We start from the raw sequence: 21,606 nt of genomic DNA, 5'->3' as shown, positions 1-21,606 counted from the left end.
CGCAGTTCGACGAAAGACGAAACATCGAATAATTTCCACGTTCATCCATGCGTGAAACTTCACCGATAGGTGCTCCATATGTTAACGAGAACGAACCATTTGCAATGTTCGAGATCTTTGTTTTAAATTTAATTTGTTCTTTTTTTTTTTCACTTAAACGTTTTCCTTAAATCGTAAATCGAATCTGACGAAAGCTCCTTCGATTCCGCTATTTCGATGGATCTCTTTGCGATTGAACTTTGTTAATTAAAAATATCTGATAAATCTCACACAGAAGCAGACACACAGAAGCTGTCACGCAACGTTTATTTCCGACATTTCGGATAAACCAGGTGCAAATCAAGCTGCGATTATATCTACTCGTTGACAGTGCTATCCGAGGTTTCTCTCGGGCGTCGTGAAATAATATCAACACGAGGACAAACCTGTTCGATAGCCGTGATGCGAGTTAACTCGTCGAGGAGGCCGGCCAGCCCGTAACCGCTTTTCCCTGTCCAATCGAGACCGTGGAGGGCCGCTGCGACGCTCGCCGCCGCGATCATGCTCGGCGTATACATGGAGAATTTGTATTCTGCAAAAAAACATGTCCATTATCGAACTTATCAGTGTCTTATAATTATTAAAAATGATATTTACTAACTGAGCTTCAATTCCGTATAACGTACTCGTGAAAGGATCCTGTAAACGTTCAAATAATTTCGCAAGTTCTTCTTCTAATTATCGAACGTAAAGTAACGGCTACTAATGGATGTCGAGCGTTTCGGTACGACGCCAACGAAATTTTAAAACGTTCCCCGTGTAATACATTCGTAGAAGGATCGTACAAGCGTCGGAATACTTTCGAGAGCAACTGCAACTACTCCCTTGCCGTGTTTCGGCGAATGAATTAGAATAAAAAAATCTGATTGCACTCGCGCACATCGTCAAGTGTAAACAGTAAATTTCTCGACACTCACTCACGTGCATTAACCTTATTCCCATTGCATCCACATCCACCTGCATAACATCCACCGTGCACATAAAACTCCCTTACATTGCTCCTTAAATTCCAAACACACATCTTCTCAGCCATTCCGAGTAACACGAACGGCATACGAAGTAGCCGATTCTCGACGAACCGGCGAGGAACCTTCTTTCGAAACATCGAAAACACAACTAGAAAAAGACAAAAACACGTTACCATTATTTCCAAAAAAAAAAAAGAAACAGAGAAAGAGAAGGATAGGATAGTCCAACGTTCGATCGTATCTCGTCGTCGAAGCGCGTTAACAGAAGCGGCCATGAAAACGAATCCTAGAATTCCGTGTAACGTTTCATTCCACGTTCTGCTAATAAAAAATCTGCTAATAGAACCGCAGGTAGACACGTCCCAGGAAAAGGGTATTCGAAACGAGATTTACGACGTTGAAAAGTCCGGCCTTGGTGGTGCCAAGCCCAAAGGTTACCGACTCAGCAAACACCAGAACGCACAACCTACAACTCTCTCTTTATTTCTCCACTTCCCTCGCGCTTTTTGACACGGTCGAGTTCCATCGTGAAAGCTTTCGCCACCTTAGCGAGCTGTGCTAATCTCCATGCTGTCGCCAGTGACTTTAAAAATGGGCCACCGACAATGGCAAACAATTGCCAGGGAATGGGCTACAGGATCTTTTGTCTTCGTTAGGTTTAGGTACGAATTCGGTCCCGGTAATCACCTAACGATAAACACATCTGGCCGAAAAACTGCCATCCCGGACTTTCTAATGCCTTTGTTGGCGGAATAGGTTGTGGATCTTCTTTTTTTCTAATTTGTTGTTTTACGCCAAATTATCGGAAACAGATGCTTTTATTAACCAAGACATGTTTTGTTAGGATTACGAAAAGTATTCGATACAGGTGACAGAAGGGTAGAAATCCACGTACTGTGTCGATATTCGCTCTGAACACGGTACACCTTAAAGTAACGTATACTCCCGGAAAAGAAACGAAAAGGCGGAGGAGTCCGCCGTACGTCGTATTCATGCGACGAATAAAACTTCGTCGTACATCTTATACGGTAAATACGATGTGGAAGAAGTAACGAGGGACCGACTGGCCGTGTCTTTAAATCGATCGGTTTGATGAAACGAGCTTGACGATTAGACGCGGCAACGGAGCGGCATGGGCGACGAGCGAACTATTCGCAAAGCGGGCCTCGAGATCGACGATAAACGTGACGATCATCGACGCGATCGTATTCGTCCTTTTGTGCCGGTAATATATAGTCCGGCGCGCGTTTTGTGTGGATTTTTCTCAAACGCGAGCGCTATTCATTCATGGAAAGATGGGAACAGGTTCCTGGACAACCGAAATGTCCGATGGACAAGCTGAAATTCAACGGGCAGCGTGTGTGCGCGCACGCACACGCCGTAATAAAGCCATTAAGAATGGAATTCCGCGAAGCCGCTCTTAAATTTGCAGAGCCGCGAAAGAGAAGAGGAAGAAGAAAGAGAGTTATAAAGCTGGTGCAGGTGCGTTCTGTTGTCCTCGGGGATGGCGAATTACTATTGGAGAACGGCATTCCTCCATCAAGACCACCCCCGCTCCATCCATTTCCATTCTCTTTTCTTTCTCGTCATACTCCGATCGTACTTCTGCAACGGATTTCTGCTTTTTTTTAAGAATCTCAGTTCTTTCGTCTCTTTCAGGCTTTACTCTTCTCTCTTACTCTTCTTGCTACTCCGCGTAGCGTCCTCGTAGTCCTGTGCAACGTTATCCGAATCTTTTATTTCCTTGTACACTCTATTCGCATACGCGCAGCTTCTTCCCACGTTTCATCTCGGGAACATGTTTTTCTGCGACTTTTCCGGATTTGATTTTCTTCCCTTTCTCTCGCTCCATGACTGTTTCTACGTGGTTCTCGAGTTCGTTCGCGTAATTCGATGCTCTCCGGGTCTTCTACCTTCGTTTCGAGACTTCGGTATGATTCTGTCCATAGATCTTTCTAGAAGTTGGTCGCATACTTCGCCTTACCTTGCCTCGCCGTTGTTCTCTTTCCGATGCCTACTTCGTTCCATCTTTCCCTCAGGACTGCTTCTCATTCTAGCGGCATTTTGTTCTTGCTCGTGTTTCCTCGATGGTCTTCCTCCCTCTTCCTTCTCTTGGCCTCCCTCCCTATTCTCATATTCATTTTCGGCTCCTTTCCTCTTTAACGTCCTCTCCTGCCTTTCTTTTCATTCTACTTCCACGTCTCCTTTTCTTCTCTTCGCTTCTGAAAACACGACTAAATTAAAATCTCTTCTCTAGTTTTTTACCCGACATCTTTATAGTTCTCATCGAGGCCTGCGATACATCGCAGAGCGCGAAACCGACGGATCTAGCGCGCTAATATTCGAACGTGCATCTCCTCCTTGTGACATCGTACGTGTATGGAGCAACGACGCATCGTTTCGCTTCCTCGTCGAAGAAGTGGATCGAATGTCGTCGTTTTAGCTCGCGAAAGATCCGTACGAACACGAGTCCAACATTAACGACAAATAAAAAAAGAGAATAGAGAGGTGTTGGCGCGAATTGCATCGATGCCGATGACGAAAACAATCAGTTGGAGCGCGTCGTGCGCGTTGCAGGGGCGTGGAATCGAAAAAGGCGAGCAGGGAGCAGGTTCACGGACCTTCCGCGATTCAAGGAAGCGGCTGGAATTCGTGGCGCCGCCGTTTGCTTCTCTTTTCGTCGGTGAAAAAGAGGGTCAACCGACTCGAACCGAGCTCGGCGAGCTACCTAGTTTGGCTCGTGAGAAACAATCATCGTCTCCCGGGCCGCTTCTAGTCTTTTCTCTTTCTTCAACAGGGACCACCAGAGCCGGCCAGACGACGAAGGACGATGGTCCTTGCTTTTTGCCATCCCCGCTTGTAATAACAACCGACTGGCAGCGTCCAGAAGGGGATTTAAACGTGTCTTGCGATCTCGTCGTGTTCGACGCCCCCTTCTTCCTCTTCTTCTTCGTCGTCGTCGTCGTCCTCTTCTTCTTCTTCTTCTTCTTCTTCGCATTCTTATTGCTTTTGTTTCTCTTGGTTCCCACTCTTCCTCTCTTTCTCGCTCGCTCTTTCGTTTCTTTCGATTTCTCGATTTTCCAGCGAGACTCGAGCGATCCTTGTCGTTTTAAAACAGCTCTGTTCTTCGCGGACATCGATCCCCGTCTCTACTTTCATTTGTATAACTGATTTGTATAATTAATAGCATTTTGCGGAGATTTTTGCAAGTTACTCGAGTTTCGAGTTACAACATATTCTTCCGTCTTCAAAGATAAGATCCCCTTTTATACAAAGAGTCTCGATACAGACACGACGATTCGATCGGAGATTTTTACCCACAGTTTTCTCAAATCGAAGGTTGTATCACTTGCTGCTACGTAATTTATTCTATTGGCTCTTAACAGACCCATGTGGTCAGCGACGATCATCGCACGACTATTCCGTTTACGCTTCGTTCATCGTTATTCAACGTGATGGCGATAAATTTGTCGAGATTGTACAATGCATCGTTATTTATACATATTTGCAAGGTTCCGCTTATGATTAACGACGATAAGAAGACGAAGAAAAAATTTAGCGGCGAGGAGGACTGTTTTACGATCGTGTGTAGCTCGTTATTTCGAATTTTCTCCGAAGGCTCTCCTCCATCCTTAATTTTCTCCTACTATTTGTACTTGCTATAGAAAAATGTCTCTCACAAAATGCAAAATAAACGAACCAGCGCCTTCGTTAAGACACGTAACGCGTTAAAAATTTCCTGCGAATTAATGAGAAAAAAAAAATCAATTTTGCTCCCTCCTTCATTTATCTCGCTACGCTCGTAATCACGAAGGTAGAAGTCATTTCTCAAGCGGCAAAAATAACACGGAACAGTTAATTAAGATTAAATATCCAACATGTTACGCTATACCTAATCCTTAGATTTCGGAAGATTTATGCGATTTTTGCGAAATATGTAAGATTCGAAAATTCTACCGAGTGTGCATACAATAGGCGAAAATATACTCAATGTTCACAGCAGAAATAAATTTCTACTTAAATTCGTAAAAGTATAAAATCGCATAAATATCGGCGATTCGCTGATCGCGTTTCTCCCCCGTCTGATCTTCTATCGTAGAGACAAAAAAATCTAACGACGGTTATTTCGGTCGGCTGTAAACGTCGAGAGGTTGGTCGGATCGACGATTAAAGAAAATAAAACGAAAATAAGACGGGAATCACCCTTGTACGTTCGTTACGTCATCTCTATGTCCATTCTACCTTCGATCCGTAATTGCACGCTCGGCCATAATCCATTAAAACGAAACGCAACGAAAAGAAATTAAAGAGGCAGAAAGAAAGAAGAAGAGAATGAGAGGAAGAAAAAAACGGAACGCATAGAATCGACTCAAAGTAGTTACGCGATGGTTTCCGCCGGGTGCATTATTCACCATGCACCGGCATATTCATTAACGCGTGAGTTAACGATGCACGTTCCCGATTGTTTATGATGCCATGGCACGGTTCTAACGAGGCTAACAATGAAGGTCCGCGCGTAAAAATTGCATTTTAAAGAATATCGCCAGGCGATTATAATTTCTAATAAACGCCTAAACGCCGTCTGCCCGGCCAATTCCGCGGATATCGCCGTGCTTTTTCTTTCCCGTATTATTCGTACTAAGCAGACCTTGATAAAATTGAACGTTCGAATAAACAAAACGAAATTGAGAAATCTCGCGACACGAAGTGTATATATAGGAACGTCACGAAGTTATACTTTCGCCTATAGATAGGGTGAGAAAAGAATCGCAATCAACGCTTAATTAAAACGATAATGGCCTGTTTTAACGAACGAATACTAGCGGCTCGTACTATGCACTTCCGCCACAATGTTGCGTTTAAAATGCGCGAACATCGAATTAAATCGCTTACTACGGAGAAAAGAGAAGAAAAACGAAAGAAAAAGCTGAACTGGCGTTAATATTATCGTACTTTTAAAATATTCGAATATTTGATAAGCAGTCGCGATAAAAAACGACACGCAGATAACGTTTGCTTCGTTCTATATTCATAGATGACGTAGAATATGACTGTTGTGCAAGAATTTATCGGTTTCGTTAATTATCATTAACCAGTTTGCAGCAATTAGAATATTATGGCAAATAGGTATCTGGCGCCGGACAACTTGAAATATCGTTGCACCAATTTCGCGGAATCGGCAAAGTAGGACGAACGAATAATTTTGTGTTCGTAGAGCTCGGTATGTGGCGCAGTTACCTATGAAAAATTTACAATTTTTACGAACGTTTCTCTATGTAGATCGTATCTGGAATTTTTAAACGTACCTTGCGTTCAGCATTTTTACGTAAAAACACTGCCATATCACGAATAAAGAAGACTTAGATTCGATACAATTTGCCGCGTGAGGTTTCCGTTTGCATCGTCGCTTTGACGATTAAAATTCCAACTTCCGATCGTGTTCTTGACCCATAAACAGTAACTTCCAAGTTGTTAATTTCTCATGCGCTTCTTAATGCGAAATCTATTAACCCAAGTAGCAAGAAGTAGTCAACCTTGTTATATTTAAAATAGTATCCGTTCGCGCAACACGCGCATTGTTCAGAAACATTTAGGAGACGCTTTATACGTACGTTTTACTTCTGTTATCTCCACAGAAAATAAGAGACGGTTGTAAAAAACAGACAAGAAGTAATTAAGCGTATTTCAAACAGATAGACAAAATAAACATGGATTTTAATTAACATTTTTAAAGAGGCGTGAGTCACTGGCGACGCATGTTGCTTACCAGGAAAATTTTTACTCTTTCGTTAGTACGCGTCACGCGTATGCGACATATCGTGTTTTAATTTTCTTCAGGATACATGCATGATATCTTATTTGTTCTGGTTCGAGGTACTGTGTTATAAACAACGACGAGTCATCGCTGGTCTTACGACGCGTTGCAATTACAGATCGTTCGATAGAAACTGTAAACGTAAATGATGCGTGGAACAGCTAGCCATACGATACGTCACGTATACAGTAGACTCCCGCATAACGCGAGTTCTTACAACGCGAGTTCCTACAACGCGAATTTATATAGCGCGTAACGTATTAACCGCGTTATACGCCAGTCTACTGTATATGCGTGACGAGTAGTTGGCAGCAAGAGGCGATCTAGTCACCGTCCAGCGTTATATGTCCGCTTAGCGTGTTTTACTATTACGTAATATTTAAAAATATATGTAGTATATTATATTTAAAATTTCGAACGTTCGAAACTTGAGCTGTGAACACGCGCGACTATTTCCATAGACGGCGGTCGATAGAAAGGGTCAAATCAACTTGAACGTCTTCAACATCTAAATGTAACTTTCACCGTCACACCCTCACACCTTCTCATCCCATGGAAAAATTCCTAAACGGAAGATTTGCGGATGGAAAATTCCTAAATCAAGTAATTGCCAAAGCCAGAAACCTTAGAACAACCGCAGGCAAACGCACTCGATCCACTCGATCCTCCTACAAGCCTGAATTCGAATTTTGCCCCGTGAACGGGGTTACACGTTGCCAGAGTAAAAAATCATCGTTCGTCATTTACCTTTGTTCCTTCGAATTTTCCACGGTACAGCGGGCACGCATTCGCCATGCACGCTCATCCCACACACATAAATACATATGCAGAGGTCGGTAATCCTGATCGTTTCTCACCTCTGGCGCTGAGGGCGATGAAGGTCTGCGCGTGCCTCCTGACCATCACCGGGTCCCAGGTACGTGGCACCGGCAGTCTGCTCAGGATGTGCATCAGGAAGTCACCGGGTGTTACGGCGGACAATTCCCATTTCAGCTTCGAGACGACCAACTGCTCCCACCTCTGCAACAATCATCCAGACGAGAACGCGGTTTAGACGATCGCATCATCCAATCTCGTTACATTAGCGTTACGTTGGCGGAAGTTTTCTTCTAAGGAATTTTCTACTTCGGGGAATAGGTTTGAAGGGGTTAGACGTGGGTAGTCGGTGGGTGTAATACGGCGATGCGCGAGAACAGATAAAACGACGACTCTCTAAGTTGCACTGCAGATTGGATAGATAGGTTTTTGTTCGGGATTTTTCATGTTCTGCAAATAGATCGTCGGTTTGTGTGTGTAGCATGGATTTAACGTATCATCACTGGTAGACGCTTTCGCGGAGAGAATCAATTGGACGTTATTCTGCACGAGGTTTCGAATATTCGACCATAGGAGAAAGAGTCGACGATTATTCTGGACGACGTTTTGGATGTTCGTTTATGTGAGAAGGAATTAGGAATTTCCTTGTAAATCATGGTACCAGTTTCACATTTTAAAAGTCGAATATGCACGGAGTAATTCGAACGTAAGATGGACGATCGAATTTTAGACAGCAGTTTCCCAGTTTAAAATTACTTTCAGATATTTCGTATCACGTATTAAGATACTTCACGCAACGCGTGATGAGAATACGAGGAATTCCACGTGTTACGCGTTTAATGCGGTGAACATCCTTTACGTTACATGCTGAACATCGTCGATACACCGAACACCCTTCGCATTACACGTTCAATACACCGGGCATCCTTCGCTTTCCGTGTTTATTCTTGCACTTGCCAATTTGCATATCGGACAGTTTCTAATATCGGTAGCCGTATCGAACGTTTCGCGAGTATCGTGTACGCTATCGCGAGATCCGTTATATCGAAACGTAATCCAGACGAACGTTAAAGTCGTTCGAACGTGCTATTAGGCGAGAATTTCTTTTTAAACTTGACGTCAAGTTCTAATATCGTTACTTTATTTGTTTATACCTTTAAAATAATTATAGACGTATTAAAGATAAATTCTCGCATGGAAGATCCCGCACGATGGCTTTACACGTTGTATTCTGTTATATATCGATTAGGATAATCTGAACTCGCAAGAATGATTAAATAGGCGATATTATACGCGATACGTTTTCACGACACGAAGCAACATAATAATATCCTTGCAATAATAAACGAGGCAGCACTTTATAGAAACTAGCAGCGAACTCGCTCACATCGCTATGAATCTTATCCAGCCAACCGACTGTTCGAATACCTTCGTAAATCACTGTACACGCTATTAACATTCCAAATTTCAAACAAACTCCAACATTAACGATTCCTCTTCTCCTAACAAGAAAAATTAATTACAAACAGCCGTAAGAGTGAAACGAAAATGTCTCTGTTATATAAAATCTCGAGAACCGTGAATCAAAAAATATTATACGCATCGAATATTCCCAGTTATCGAGGAATGGCCGATTTAAGTTTGCATGCAAACGGGTAGACGCGTTAGTTGCTCGCCGCGCGTGTATCGTCGTCTCGATCGTAGTAACCGTGCACAGTGTACACGTACCGCTCTCTGTTTCCTTTCCGTTCTCGCGGATGAGCTGCTCGCTCGAGTACGTCGTAGTACCCTCGTTTTCTCTCGACCGTGAAATTACACGGCGGCTATACTACGTGGAGTACTACGCGTCCTTCGGCTTGATTAAAAGTCCATTGAATTCGGTGGGTATATACGCTACTACTCAAGGTTCTGAAAGTCTCTTACGAAACGGCGCGACGTGACGTGTCCGTGCCACGCCGTATGGCTTTCGCACGTTCACCAAATAAAGCGCGATGGCCTCGTGGCATCGCGTTTCTTAATGAATCGTCGTTAGCATCCTCCTGTTAACAATGTCTCTGTTCGATGGTCATGGAATTAATCTTTGATCGACATTAGGAAAGCTATGGCGAAGGTTGGAACGTCGATCGCTGTGACCGACCGTTCCTTCGGATTCAGGAGCATTCGGAGCACGTACTTCGGAGAATCGAGAGAAACGAATTTTTTTGAACTAATCCACTTGCTCGTTCGTTACTTTTTCCATACGGCCATTTGTCGATCTATTAATCAGAGTCTAAATTTCTAAATCTTATCTAAAACATTGATCGAGTTTTTCAATCGACCGCTTTCTAACTACGTCAAATCGATCGTTCGAAACGAAATTCCACAGAGAGAACCATCGAATTGTATTTTTCAATGAAATAGCCGCGGATATACTGGTGGTACACGTACGAAACGGAAGAAAGTGGCTTTTTTAATCTGTCACCTGAGCTACTTCTTAGCCGGATACTTTTCCTTAGGCGTGAAATTAAAACTTTAGGAAAATGGAAATAACGTCAGCTGGTTAAGGATCAAAGAATGTTTGAAACTATAAATCATTTTACATATTTTGTGCATGGAAAATAATACCGGTAATCAGCACGAGTTAACGGTTTAATTATCGGAGCTTCTTTGGTCTTCCAAGGATTTCTCGGATCTTGCCGGTTTATTTTACGGAAGCTTATCGTCTTCTTGCTCGTTTCGCCTCTTCGATCGACCACTTACACACGAGAAGGCGAAGCTTTATACTCGAGTGCGTGCGTATATGCTCGTAACGCGACACGCAGTGCCAGTGAATGAAACAAAGACGGCGGCGCGCAGTGGTATAGGCGTGATTTTTACGCGGCAGCCAGCCGCGATTCTCAAGTAGCGTCGGAGTCGATAGCTGCATCCACCGTGCAGGCAGTCGACAGCTCCTCCACGCGACGCGACGAAAATCATTCGGACGATGGTACAGGAAGTTTCTTTCGTTCGATAGAATTTGAAATATTATCATCGATACACATACGCGTGTACATTATCATCGAATAACGCTTTAAAATTTTCTACGTAACTCTATCGTTCTTCGATTCCCCGACGAATAGTTTCATTTTCGTCTCTTTGCTTAGATCAAACGACTAATATTCGATTGCCAAAAAACGAACGACTTATTTTCATAAATTCGCTCGTCGTACAGACACGCGTATCGATCGAGTCATTCGTATAGCGATGTACCGTGCGATAGAACCTCCTAATGACGAAACGTTCGAATAATACAACGCATACGTGCACCGAAGCCTTCCTGTATCGACTCGTTCGAGTAGTACAACGCTCACATGGTAGAAACCTGAACAGCGTAGGTTCTACTACGCCATACTCTTTCAAAAAAAGAAGTTGCCCTTCCATACGGAGTGACTGGCCAGCCCCACGACGCGGCGGCGGTCGCTTTCGCGGTGATCGGGAATCGCAGAAGAAAGAGGGTACGCTGCGTAATATCTCGTGGATGGCCGCGTAAGTACATACAGCAGTGGTGTGTCACGGAATGCGTGACGGTGCAACGACGCGATGCGCCGGGGCTACGCACGCCACGGTACGATGCGTACGCGAGCGTAAACGTAACGATTCCGCGGGAGGCCAACGATCCGCTTCAGGGATACCACGTTTTACTATTTATAAAGCAACTCGCCGGTTGCGTTTTCTCGATCGTCGATGATCTCGGTGAGAGCCACGGCGCTGAGTAACGACGACGACAACGACGACGACGACGACGACGTTGTACATAGGCGAGACAAGTCGCTGCGCCTCGGTCTTTGGCTGCCTTCGGACGAGCCTCGTATCCTCCTCCTCCTCTTCCTTGTTTCGTTTTATTATTTCCTTTTGGAATATCTGGTGTCGTGGTGCGAGCGTGAGCCCGCGTGTTAGATGATGCAACGTCGCCGCGGTTGCACTTGTGCATTTGCATTTTTCCACGACGGCCATAGCCTAGGAAACCGGGTTCTCACGAGAGGACGAGGTCTGCTTCGTTGGAATGTTAGAGCCCCTCGTTCTTTTTTCTTCCCTTCTCCCTTTACGTCTGTGTACTTGTGTACAGGATGTTTCAAGAAGGTTCGCTGGAAATTTGGGCGCGAGTGGTTCGAGCGGCGGAGGCAGCGTTGCGGAAAGCATTTGGTAGAAAATAAATTGGAAGTAAATTGCGGCAGTGATCTCTTTGCTTTCTTCGGAAGGGCAGGTTTCCAGGATTTATATTCAAGTCACTGACCGATCTTTGTGCAACACCTGGTATACTTCTACCCTGTCTATCTGGTGCCTCGTCCGATTAAATGGAATCGGATGGCGTTCGATGTAGAGTTGTGGTGCGAAGGGAAACGCGAACGTGTTCGTCATGCTTCCAGGGTAATTTGTTCGAAGATGGCGTTTAGAATCGATGACTCGCTGTGGAGTTGCTGCGCCACTTGAAAATATCTCTCGAGCTAGGACTGACGTTCGATCGTTCGACTCGTGACACGGTGCAACGTTTATTGTTATCACTAGGTTGCAGATGGTTATGGAAATTCGTATCGTTATAAACACAGCTAATGCGATCGAACATGACCAATCGTTCATGGCACCTGCTAAGCGTTATAAAGAATATTCTACTTCGTATATTTTACACGTCTTATTTTATGCGTATTTTGTACATTTTCGCGCATTTAAACGGCCCATAAATGCATAAAAATTATAACGATAAAACGGACTGATTATCGCTAATGGGTTGGCTAATGAATTTATCAATTACACTTACAACACATACACAAGACGCAGAGACGAGGTAGGCACGTTATTTTTCGTTCGGAAAACGTGCGATTATTTGATGCGAATGAGTACGAAAAGTGGCGAAAAGGGGAAAAGTAAGGTAAAGGCAAGAAATGCACCGAGCGAGCATATCGAGTGGCCAATATCGCTTTATTATCATTTGGTCGAACTTCCTGTTGGCTTTCTACCGGCTCGATATGCGTTATCGACCACGAAATCGAGAGAGAAAGTCGACACCGAGCTTGAAACAGAAAGAAGAAGGAGCACGCTGTGAGACGTGGAATATTCGAGTTCTACGCATATGGTATGTCCACAGGTGCAAATGGCTGTTGTAATAAACGTGTACAGTGGAAACAGGAACGTAACCTCGATTAAAAGGACCATACATCGAACAACAAAGAAGAAGAATATCGTTGGATCGAGCGATCGTCGATTCTGTATTTTATATCGCTTTATATTATTTCATATCGTTTTATATTTACGATTATTCTACAATATTTTGTACGTTTTAAAGTTATTCGAGTCGCGAAGAATAATCGCTAAAGTGCTTAAATAAATACTGGAATAATAACCGAACTGCCGAATGTTGAAGGAATGTTCGACATATTTCTTCGGTATGTTCCATGAGCTTCAATAACGAAATAAACGTATCGTCTATTTCGCCAGCAAACGTATGCGAAATAGCACGTAAGGGAAATACCTTGCTGGTATATGCCCGGTACTATTTGCAATGAGTAATAATTCATCGATCGATGGAAAAAAAAGAGGGGAGGACCAGGAAGAGAAGAACGTGCTCGTCTCGAAAAATCTCGGCGACTGGTTCGGACCGGTTGACAAAGCGAGAATAGAAAAGCTGATTGCCAACGTCCGGAATGGACGCATTCCATGCAAAGAAGATAAGAGGTTATGTGGAGGATTATCGCAGCAGGCTTGAATTTTTTAGAAATATTTGCATTCCAATCGCAGGGAATTCTAATTTATCGAAGAACGGTATAAAATGCCTAAAAATAGTTGTAATACATTCTAATCGATGCTAACGCAGGAATCCGTACATAATGAACTATTCCACGACATAAATTCGTATATTTACAGTAGCTGTCTTGGAATAATTTGTGACTACATTGACATGCCACTGTCAGCCATCTACGGTCGAAGTATTATCTACAGGCCGGTTTCTTTCCAACAGAAAACGGAGAGCGTTGCATATGGCATCGGGTAGAACGCCAAATGGGCGAAAGAATAACTCACCAGGCATTAAAGAGTCTTTAAAAACAAAGGTTGGGAATTTCCAGCAATAAAACCGAACTGCGTTTTCTCTCGTGTCTTGGTCGTATAATTTTCCCTTTTCTGTCTTAACCGGAGCAAAAGTCGACGCAAGCTATCCAAAAGTTATCGCAAGAGTTTCGAAAAATTTGTACAAAGTATCCGTAATTCTTTGTAATAACGAATGATTTAAGTTGGGCCGATAAAAGAAGCTGGAAGAAAATCAGACGAGAGATAACGAATATTATTGTTCGTTCTACGTATTACGTTACTAAGGACTTACGTTAACCGAGTACGAGGCGAAAATGTAACGCGAGAAAGAGCAAAATATAGCTGCATCGTAAACCAAGTCACGTTCAAGGCTTTAACAGAAGTTGCGCGTAAAAAAAGTACAAGCTGTACGAGGGTGAGGAGAACAACTTGATACGCTACTGGGTATTCATGGTATTGCGGTAGTGCGTATCGTGTGTACGCGTACCTACTTTGCGTAGACGTGCACGCATGCGCACGCACGAATGACGCAACGCGTGTGCACGCGTGATCCACGTGCAATTTAACCCTCTGCGGTCTCGTCTGGCAGGACGAGAAACCGTAGCTTGCGATTATTATCTGCCGATCGAATTAAATTAACCGAAGAGAAAGTACGAACAACGCAAAATTTGATCAAAGGCTCGATGATACTACTAAGAATTATTCGATAATACGATTGAAAATGTACGCGCGATCTCGCGAAAGTATTCGAATGCTCGTAGTTACGCGAAACGCATTTCGAAGTTTCATCGGTTGTCGGTCGTAGTAAAAATTTGAAAGCGATCGAAAGACGTACACGCCAAATCTACGAATATCAGTTGCTTGGCGAAACGGAAATTTTAATCACGCGCGTTAATTGAGTACAAAGTTTCTTTTGGTAATTAAAAGCGCATAAATAAGTCACTAGCAACAAAGGATACGTTGCTCCATTTTACGTAGATATTTACGAAGTTAATGAGAAATTACTGGACGTAGAAAGAACGCGGTTCTTTAACGACTTATACCGTGTGGCTTTAAAAAACTTAGTCATGCAGATATCTGTGGTATGCAGCAACCAATTTCTGATATTATCGAAGGAACTGTAAGACCTATAATAACAATGATCGTAATTAAAGTTGATGTACAATTATGTTAAAGAGCCGATCGTAGAAGCCTAACACGATAAGATCGTAGATATCCGAGAAATGCTCATTCGACGTAACAGGCTCTGAAAATAACGGCTGTTATTTACTAGATCTACCTATTGAGAAATCACCCCTTTATCGCTGGCCTTACTACTATCGATACTTGTTTACGTTAACGGCTATCCGGTTATTAGTTCAACTTCGGACCCAACCTGAATTGGATCTACGTCATCAGCATCTCGTCACCGATTCCAACGGCGTTTCCGATTCGTCGAGTCGAACGTAGCGGCTTGATCAATCCTCGCTTCGTTGTTCCAATTATTTTTGACGCGATTAAATCATAGTACCACGATCCGAGATCTATGTATTCGCGCGTCGCCTATTAATTTCATCGTACGTAAGAATTTCCCTTTTTATTTCTCTGCGGACGATCGACTCTTTCACGGTAGATATTACATTAACGATTAGTAATTAGTATTAGTAATTATATTAATATTACAAACTATCTTTCGTCGGATTTCGATAACAATTACTACCATAGGCAAATTCCATCTGTACTTGGGAAAATTAACCTCTGTACATTCACAACGCAATTTAAGCCGCTGATATATCAGTCGACGAAACACAGGATAAATTACTCTGACATATGTTGCTTCACAGAGATAAGACATCGTGTGAAATCGGATAAAACGCGGTGATAGCGGAGTCGCGTAGTAATTATGGTTATTTTGTTGTAATTACACGGGCTCCATGTGGTAGAACGTTGCTTAATTTTCCGTTTTCGGAAATCATCGACTTTCCAAGTTGCAGATGACGAACGGAGGGTGGAATCAGTGCGACAGGTGGTGAGCGTCGACGGAAAGGGTATCGCGCGAGTTGCACAAATTTCGATACTCCGCTTCGGCTAATTTCGTGTACTTTTAATTTTACTTTTATCGATAGATGACGGCGATTTAACAAGGAAAAATAGGCATGCGAAAATAGAATGTTTACGCTAACAAAGAATAACGAAAACGTACAGAGAACGAACGATAATCCGTTCGACCGAACGGTATATCGCGTAAGGCGGAAAAAAAGAAAACGAGAAGGCGGGAAGGAAGGTGATTCCGTGTGGCTGCGATCAATTTTTGCCAACGAGAGCGGCCCGAATTCTAGACAGACCGAGCGACGGAAACGGCGAAAGCGAGCAACAAAGCTAACGGACAATAGGTTTCCTTGAGAGGAGAAACGCGGAGGGTTACGTCCCTGCCATTACCTGGCCGGTTCCGAGAAACCGGGGTCCGATTTATCTGGTTCGCAATGAGGAATCGATAGGAGGTGGCCTGCAACGAAAAGGTAGACGCCGATGTTGTGCATCGGGTGTCCCGAGAAACACTAGTCTCGTGGGAAATTGAGGAAAAAAATCTAAGCGCTTATCAGGTAGTTTAATTAAAAAAAAAAAAAAAAAAAAAAAAAAAAGAGATGCCTGGACGAAGATAAACAGTCGTAGATTCTCGAAACACCGTGTATTTTGTGAGCAGTTTTGTGAGTGTAAACTTAGTAAATAGAGCCGTAGATAAACAGACGTAGATTCCCGAAACACCCTGTATTTCGTGAGCAATAAAGTGTAAACGTAGTAAGTGGACGTATCATAGGATGGACGATAAGATAACGGGATGTAAATTTTATGTATGTAGGGTATCGAGTAAGTCGCGAAGCAAGTATTTCCTATTAAAAATCTATACGCGCGTTTTATTATCCCGTGGACTCTTTGCTTCGATCTATAATTTACCGGCTACCGTGGTATAACGTATAATACCACGCTAATGTATCATCCGTGCTGCGACATATAGATCACCTATTTATCTCTAGGATGTAGTAACATTCCGCTCAATTATATTCCATATATGTATGGATAAATGAATACCAACGGATACAGAGGGCTAACGAACCTTTTTATTTCCCTCGTAACGCAAAAAGAAGCAAGCGATAAAAATTCCTCATCCACCGAACGAGAATTCTCATCCGTTCGTTGAACCGTGCTCGCTAAAAAGGACCGAGAATCTAAATAAATACAAAAAGGAGTACAATAGAATGATCGATAGGTTCGATAGATGGCAGCACCATCGCGCGGAGCTGAATGGGTCAAACAGTTGGGACACCGAGTGGATGGAAGGGCAGAGGGAATCCGTGGAGGGAAGAGAGAGCCGGAGAGAAAGTGAGAAGAAAAGGTAGAAAACGAGCCAACGTGGAACGGTGGAGAGAAGTCTGCTTTCGATTGGAAGGAGAAAGAGGGGAGAAAGAATGAGGCAGGATCGAAGGGCGGCGCCTGTGAGCAAGGTGTTTACCATTCTGGCCAAAAATAAAGTACAAAAGGCCAAGGTATAGAGGGCTCCTTCTCTCAGCGTAACTGGCAACAAAAAGCAGAATCACCGTCCGTCGCGCATTCCTTAGCCCTCCATGGGCGTAAGGCATTCCCAGGGAGAGGAAAGGACCCTCTTCGAAACGGTGCTCGAGGGGTCGTTTTCTGGTCCTTCTAGTAGCCATCTATGGCTGCGTCGTTTAACGCTGGCCAGTGCCACTTCCAGTAACTGTCTCTCCCTCTCTCTCTCTCTCTCTCTCTCTCACGATCTTTTTTTCTGCAGGACATCTGCTCCAATTACCGGAGAATACGACTGGTCCTTTTTCGCACGTAAGAGACTCCCTTCTACATCGGTAACGCGCCACCCTACCGGAATAGCCATTCTCTCATTCTCTCTTCCTTCGCCGCCTTTATCGGCACTCCTGGTGAGATATGGACGCGAGACACCAGAGGGAAACCATGGCGTTTCTTTGAACATTCGGTGTCCGTTGTTCGACACTGGCGCCTGGAGCTTTTGAAACACCCTCTTCTAAGCTTGAATTAGGTTCGTCACGGTGTTCGAGAGTTTGAACCGTTTGGGTGGATCTTCAGGTAGTCTTCGTCGAAGGGTAGATTTTTGATGATTTTGTTGGTGTTTGTGCGTCGATGGAAAGTCGACTGTTAAAGAATATGGGTCAGCCGGTGTGGATTGTCGAGAAAGAATAAACGCTACACTTTGGAGGAACAAGGAGATTTGGAAATTACACGCGAGAAATGTGCATAAGAAATAAAGCCTTTTGAAATACGATAACGCTTATCGCCATGGGAAGAATTTGCCGCTTCGTTATCTAAATTTCGCTTAAATTTTTCATATATTCACCCCATCGGAGAGACTTGCTCGAGCAAATTTAAATTTGAAACGAATATTTTCAATACACGTATTTATATATTTATTTAGGACGGTGAAAGAAGGCTGTGCAGTGTATATAGATAGACGCATCGTTGTATTTCTGACGATTCCTTTCCCGGAATCGCGTGGGACAGCTGCTTCCAATGTCCACTTTTATTTGTGCATGTGCTTATGCATCCTGTACCGTGAAACGTATATTTTCAAATTTTTCACGGACCGAAAAGAGCTTGTTTAAGAATAAACGGATAACGAATAAATCGCTAGAACGTATAACGAAATTACACCGAAGAGATATTCGTCGTGGCAAAGTCGAGAATCGACCAAGAGTCCAACGAAACGAACAGCGACTGGCTACGATAAGAGAAACTTGAAACAGTTGTTACAAAGCGATTGTATCGTCTTCGAATTATATCGCAATTTCAAGTTTTTAACGTTTTAATAAAATTCTCCAAAGGCAAATTCCTTTTAAAAAATTACCATAATTTTTAATATGGCTCATCTAGAAAGCTATTACTGAATGGTGGAGGTTCTTAAAGAACTTGTTGCAACCTTGTCCGACTTGTTTCTACGTTCACTTTGGAGAAGAACGGCGGTGACCTCATCGTGCGTGTCTGACGTGGTACTGGCAGCGACTACTGATTCCTTCAGCCTGCCGCACGTGCTCTGCTTTTTGTCAGAATTTTCATCGTTTCGCCAACATTTTCCTGCATAACCGCTTCTAATACCGAACTATTTTCGAGAAATCTTTTCTGAATTTACGAACGGAAATCGTAAAGTATCTTTATCACCGTGCTTTGTGCTATTTATACCACGTTTTTAGTTTTAAATATAATTTAAATTCTTCGTCTATCGCCTTGCTTTTTCTTCCTTTCGCACACTGTCTTTTGATACACCTTAAGCGAAGTAAGAAACAGGATGCTGTAACGGCTGCATCAATTTACTTAATAATTATATATTCATTAATCAGAAATTCGAAAAAAAAAAAATAATTTTCGATGCTTACGAGTTCGTTGGCCTTTAAATTCTTCGTTTAATTTAATCTTTGTCAATTCTGCGACTCGATCAAACTTCTTATCAACGAAAATAACAAAATAAATCTCGCAAAGCCGCTACAAGGAGAGAAACAGGTTTATCTCGATAGGTGCGACGCTATTCATCGCGCAAGACTCCTAAACCACTATGACGCAAGGAATTAAAACTTAAATCGCATTAAATAACCTAAGAATATTATACATATAATAAGAAAAAAGAGACACACAGACAGAGACGTCTAAGAATGTAACGAGAATATAACTATTCTACGCGTAATATGTACGACACGGAGAATTGAAATAGATCATTTTGTTTGGAATCAAATAAAACGTGGAAGGAACCAATTTCTAGGAAAATGTCGATGTACCATGATGAGCCAGCTACGGGTACCCGCATACCCGATCATCGTCCAAAATTATGTTTTATACCATTCGAAGAAATTGAGAAGGATCGATGTACGAGCAACGAGTTACGCGTTTTCGAGGGTTGGGCGGACCCCGGGAAAACGTAATTAAGATTCACTTTGTGCCTCCTAGAAACGCTCGGTTCTGACTACGAGGCTTTTGTGTTTCTCTAAGATCGATCGTTTCCTGTCTCGATCGTTTTCGATTTTTAATGAACGTTTTAATTAGTCGATGGTATAACGTACCTTGGAAATTCTTCGCTCGTATGGTGTTATTTTTGTCGTACCGATTAGATATTTTTCCGAGAACCACGAGAAATATCCTTTACTAGGAAAAATCGTAACCGGAAAATCGCTAGAGAAAGGAATATCTACGTGCTACGTCCTCGAAACCTCTTCTACAATTTGTATTGTTTCGAATTAACAACATCGTTCGAGAAACCGCTGTAAAACCTACGGATTATCTCGTTCGACCCAAACGCGGACACGTTACGAACGCAGAGAACGAGAATAGGACATTTTGACCGAAACTAAGTCATTTTTCTGTCACGCGTGCCGCTAAAAAGAAACGAGCGAAAATCTTGGAATCGATGGAACGAGATCTGGAGCCGCGAAATCGATCGTCTCGATGCTTCCTGTGAAACGAGAAGAACGGTTCCGACGACACGTGGTGCGATCCACCGCGATACGTCACATCCGCGTTCGAGGCCAACGTGGACGAAAAGAATCGAGCCGCTGTTGCTTTTAGAAGTTAGAAAGCCAATTCTCGCGGTATATCTGGCCTTGGCTCGATCAATATTTACGAACATCCGGCTTACGAAGATCAAATACCAAGACGCTACGTTCGATCGGGGGCTCGTACAAGGGACCCTTGCGACAAGTCCTCGTGTAACACGGTAGCTCGTACAAACGGAAGTTTGCACTCGATTTCCATGGAATCATCGTGACCGGATTCGCAAATCCTTTGCTACGCCATATTTGGAATTGTCTCGGATTTGTTTTGCGATCGTAAATCATCTTTAACGGAAACTATCGCTTGCGTCTAGAATAGTCTAATAGTCGATAATTTAATGTCTTTCTCTTCTTTGCTTTGTCTATTTTACTCGAAGAATAGATCAAAGAACGTCCTTATAATTTTTTAGGCCAAAGCGAAGAACACGAAATTCACGGTACACCGTGAAATTTGAAGCTTCTTCGGGTATTCTCGATATTCGAAATACCATCGATAGAAGGTATTTGCATTTTATCGACGTGAGCTTTCGCTCCATCTGTTCCCTGGAATCGGTGCTTCGTTAAACGACAGAAACAGTCGCATCCCGTGTGTCCTTTCACGCGAAACCAAAATGTAAATTACGAATGATCGTTTTTGCAATAACATCTGCATAGCCTTTAAGACCACGCGTTGCCTTTGTTCTCGGGATGTTTGAAAAAAATCAGAAGCACAATGCTGCGCTCGCCTGAAAGGTAAAGGAGGCAGCAGCCTCGAATGAGAAAGAAGTTAAACGCATAAAATACTTCCTGCAAGCTACGATGCATTACGAAATGTTAACGAAGCAATATCTTTGTTCGTTCGTAAAACGATTATTTCTCGCGGGCTGGGCCCATTGTTCCATCTTGCGCGACATCGGCGAAGGGACACGTTCCAGCTTTTGCCTCGAATTGCAAAATTGCCTCTTCGTTTCTTTCGCTTTGGTCTTTCGCGCGAAAGTAAAGTACGTGATCGGTTTTCAGCGATGGCGATATATATGTGTCGCGGCAAGGTCGGTGGTCCGGTTAGTTTAAATGGACGCTAGAAAGCTGAGGAGAAAAGGGAGATTTAAACGTCGTACCGTTGAACGAAGTTCGGGATTATTAAAGGCGGAATAAGGAAGTGGAATTTATCAAGCGGCAGACATCGACCTTACGCTCCACTGTCAATGAAATTGGTCGATGGCAATAAGGGAAAGATAGCACGGTAACAGAATCGGAATGGGAAATATTGGATAGAAAAATGTGAAAGCGAAGAAAGTGACGTTCCGATTCGTTTAATAACGTTGTAAAAATTCGCTCGTTACTTCCGAAGCAAATAAAATAAATCATCGTTTAAATTTCTCGATGACAG

The 21,606-nt window shown here is 43.1% G+C and overlaps 1 protein-coding gene across 2 annotated transcripts in view; it reads right to left on the bottom strand.

Annotated features, from left to right (window-relative positions):
- The window catches only part of CycD (cyclin D), a 140,342-nt gene that overhangs the window by 7,386 nt on the left and 111,350 nt on the right, over positions 1-21,606 (bottom strand). For both annotated transcript variants that reach the window (XM_076623823.1, XM_033345821.2), the window contains 2 exons: positions 7,680-7,842; positions 426-571 (listed from right to left, as the gene is read on the bottom strand). In XM_076623823.1, the coding sequence (XP_076479938.1) occupies positions 426-571; positions 7,680-7,842 (309 nt within the window). The remainder of the gene's footprint in view (positions 1-425; positions 572-7,679; positions 7,843-21,606) is intronic.

Source organism: Bombus vancouverensis, chromosome 13 (genome assembly GCF_051014615.1).
Source record: "Bombus vancouverensis nearcticus chromosome 13, iyBomVanc1_principal, whole genome shotgun sequence".
Lineage (NCBI taxonomy): Eukaryota > Metazoa > Arthropoda > Insecta > Hymenoptera > Apidae > Bombus > Bombus vancouverensis.
Note: the sequence above shows the minus strand (reverse complement) of the source record. Positions and strands in the feature narration are given on the sequence as shown.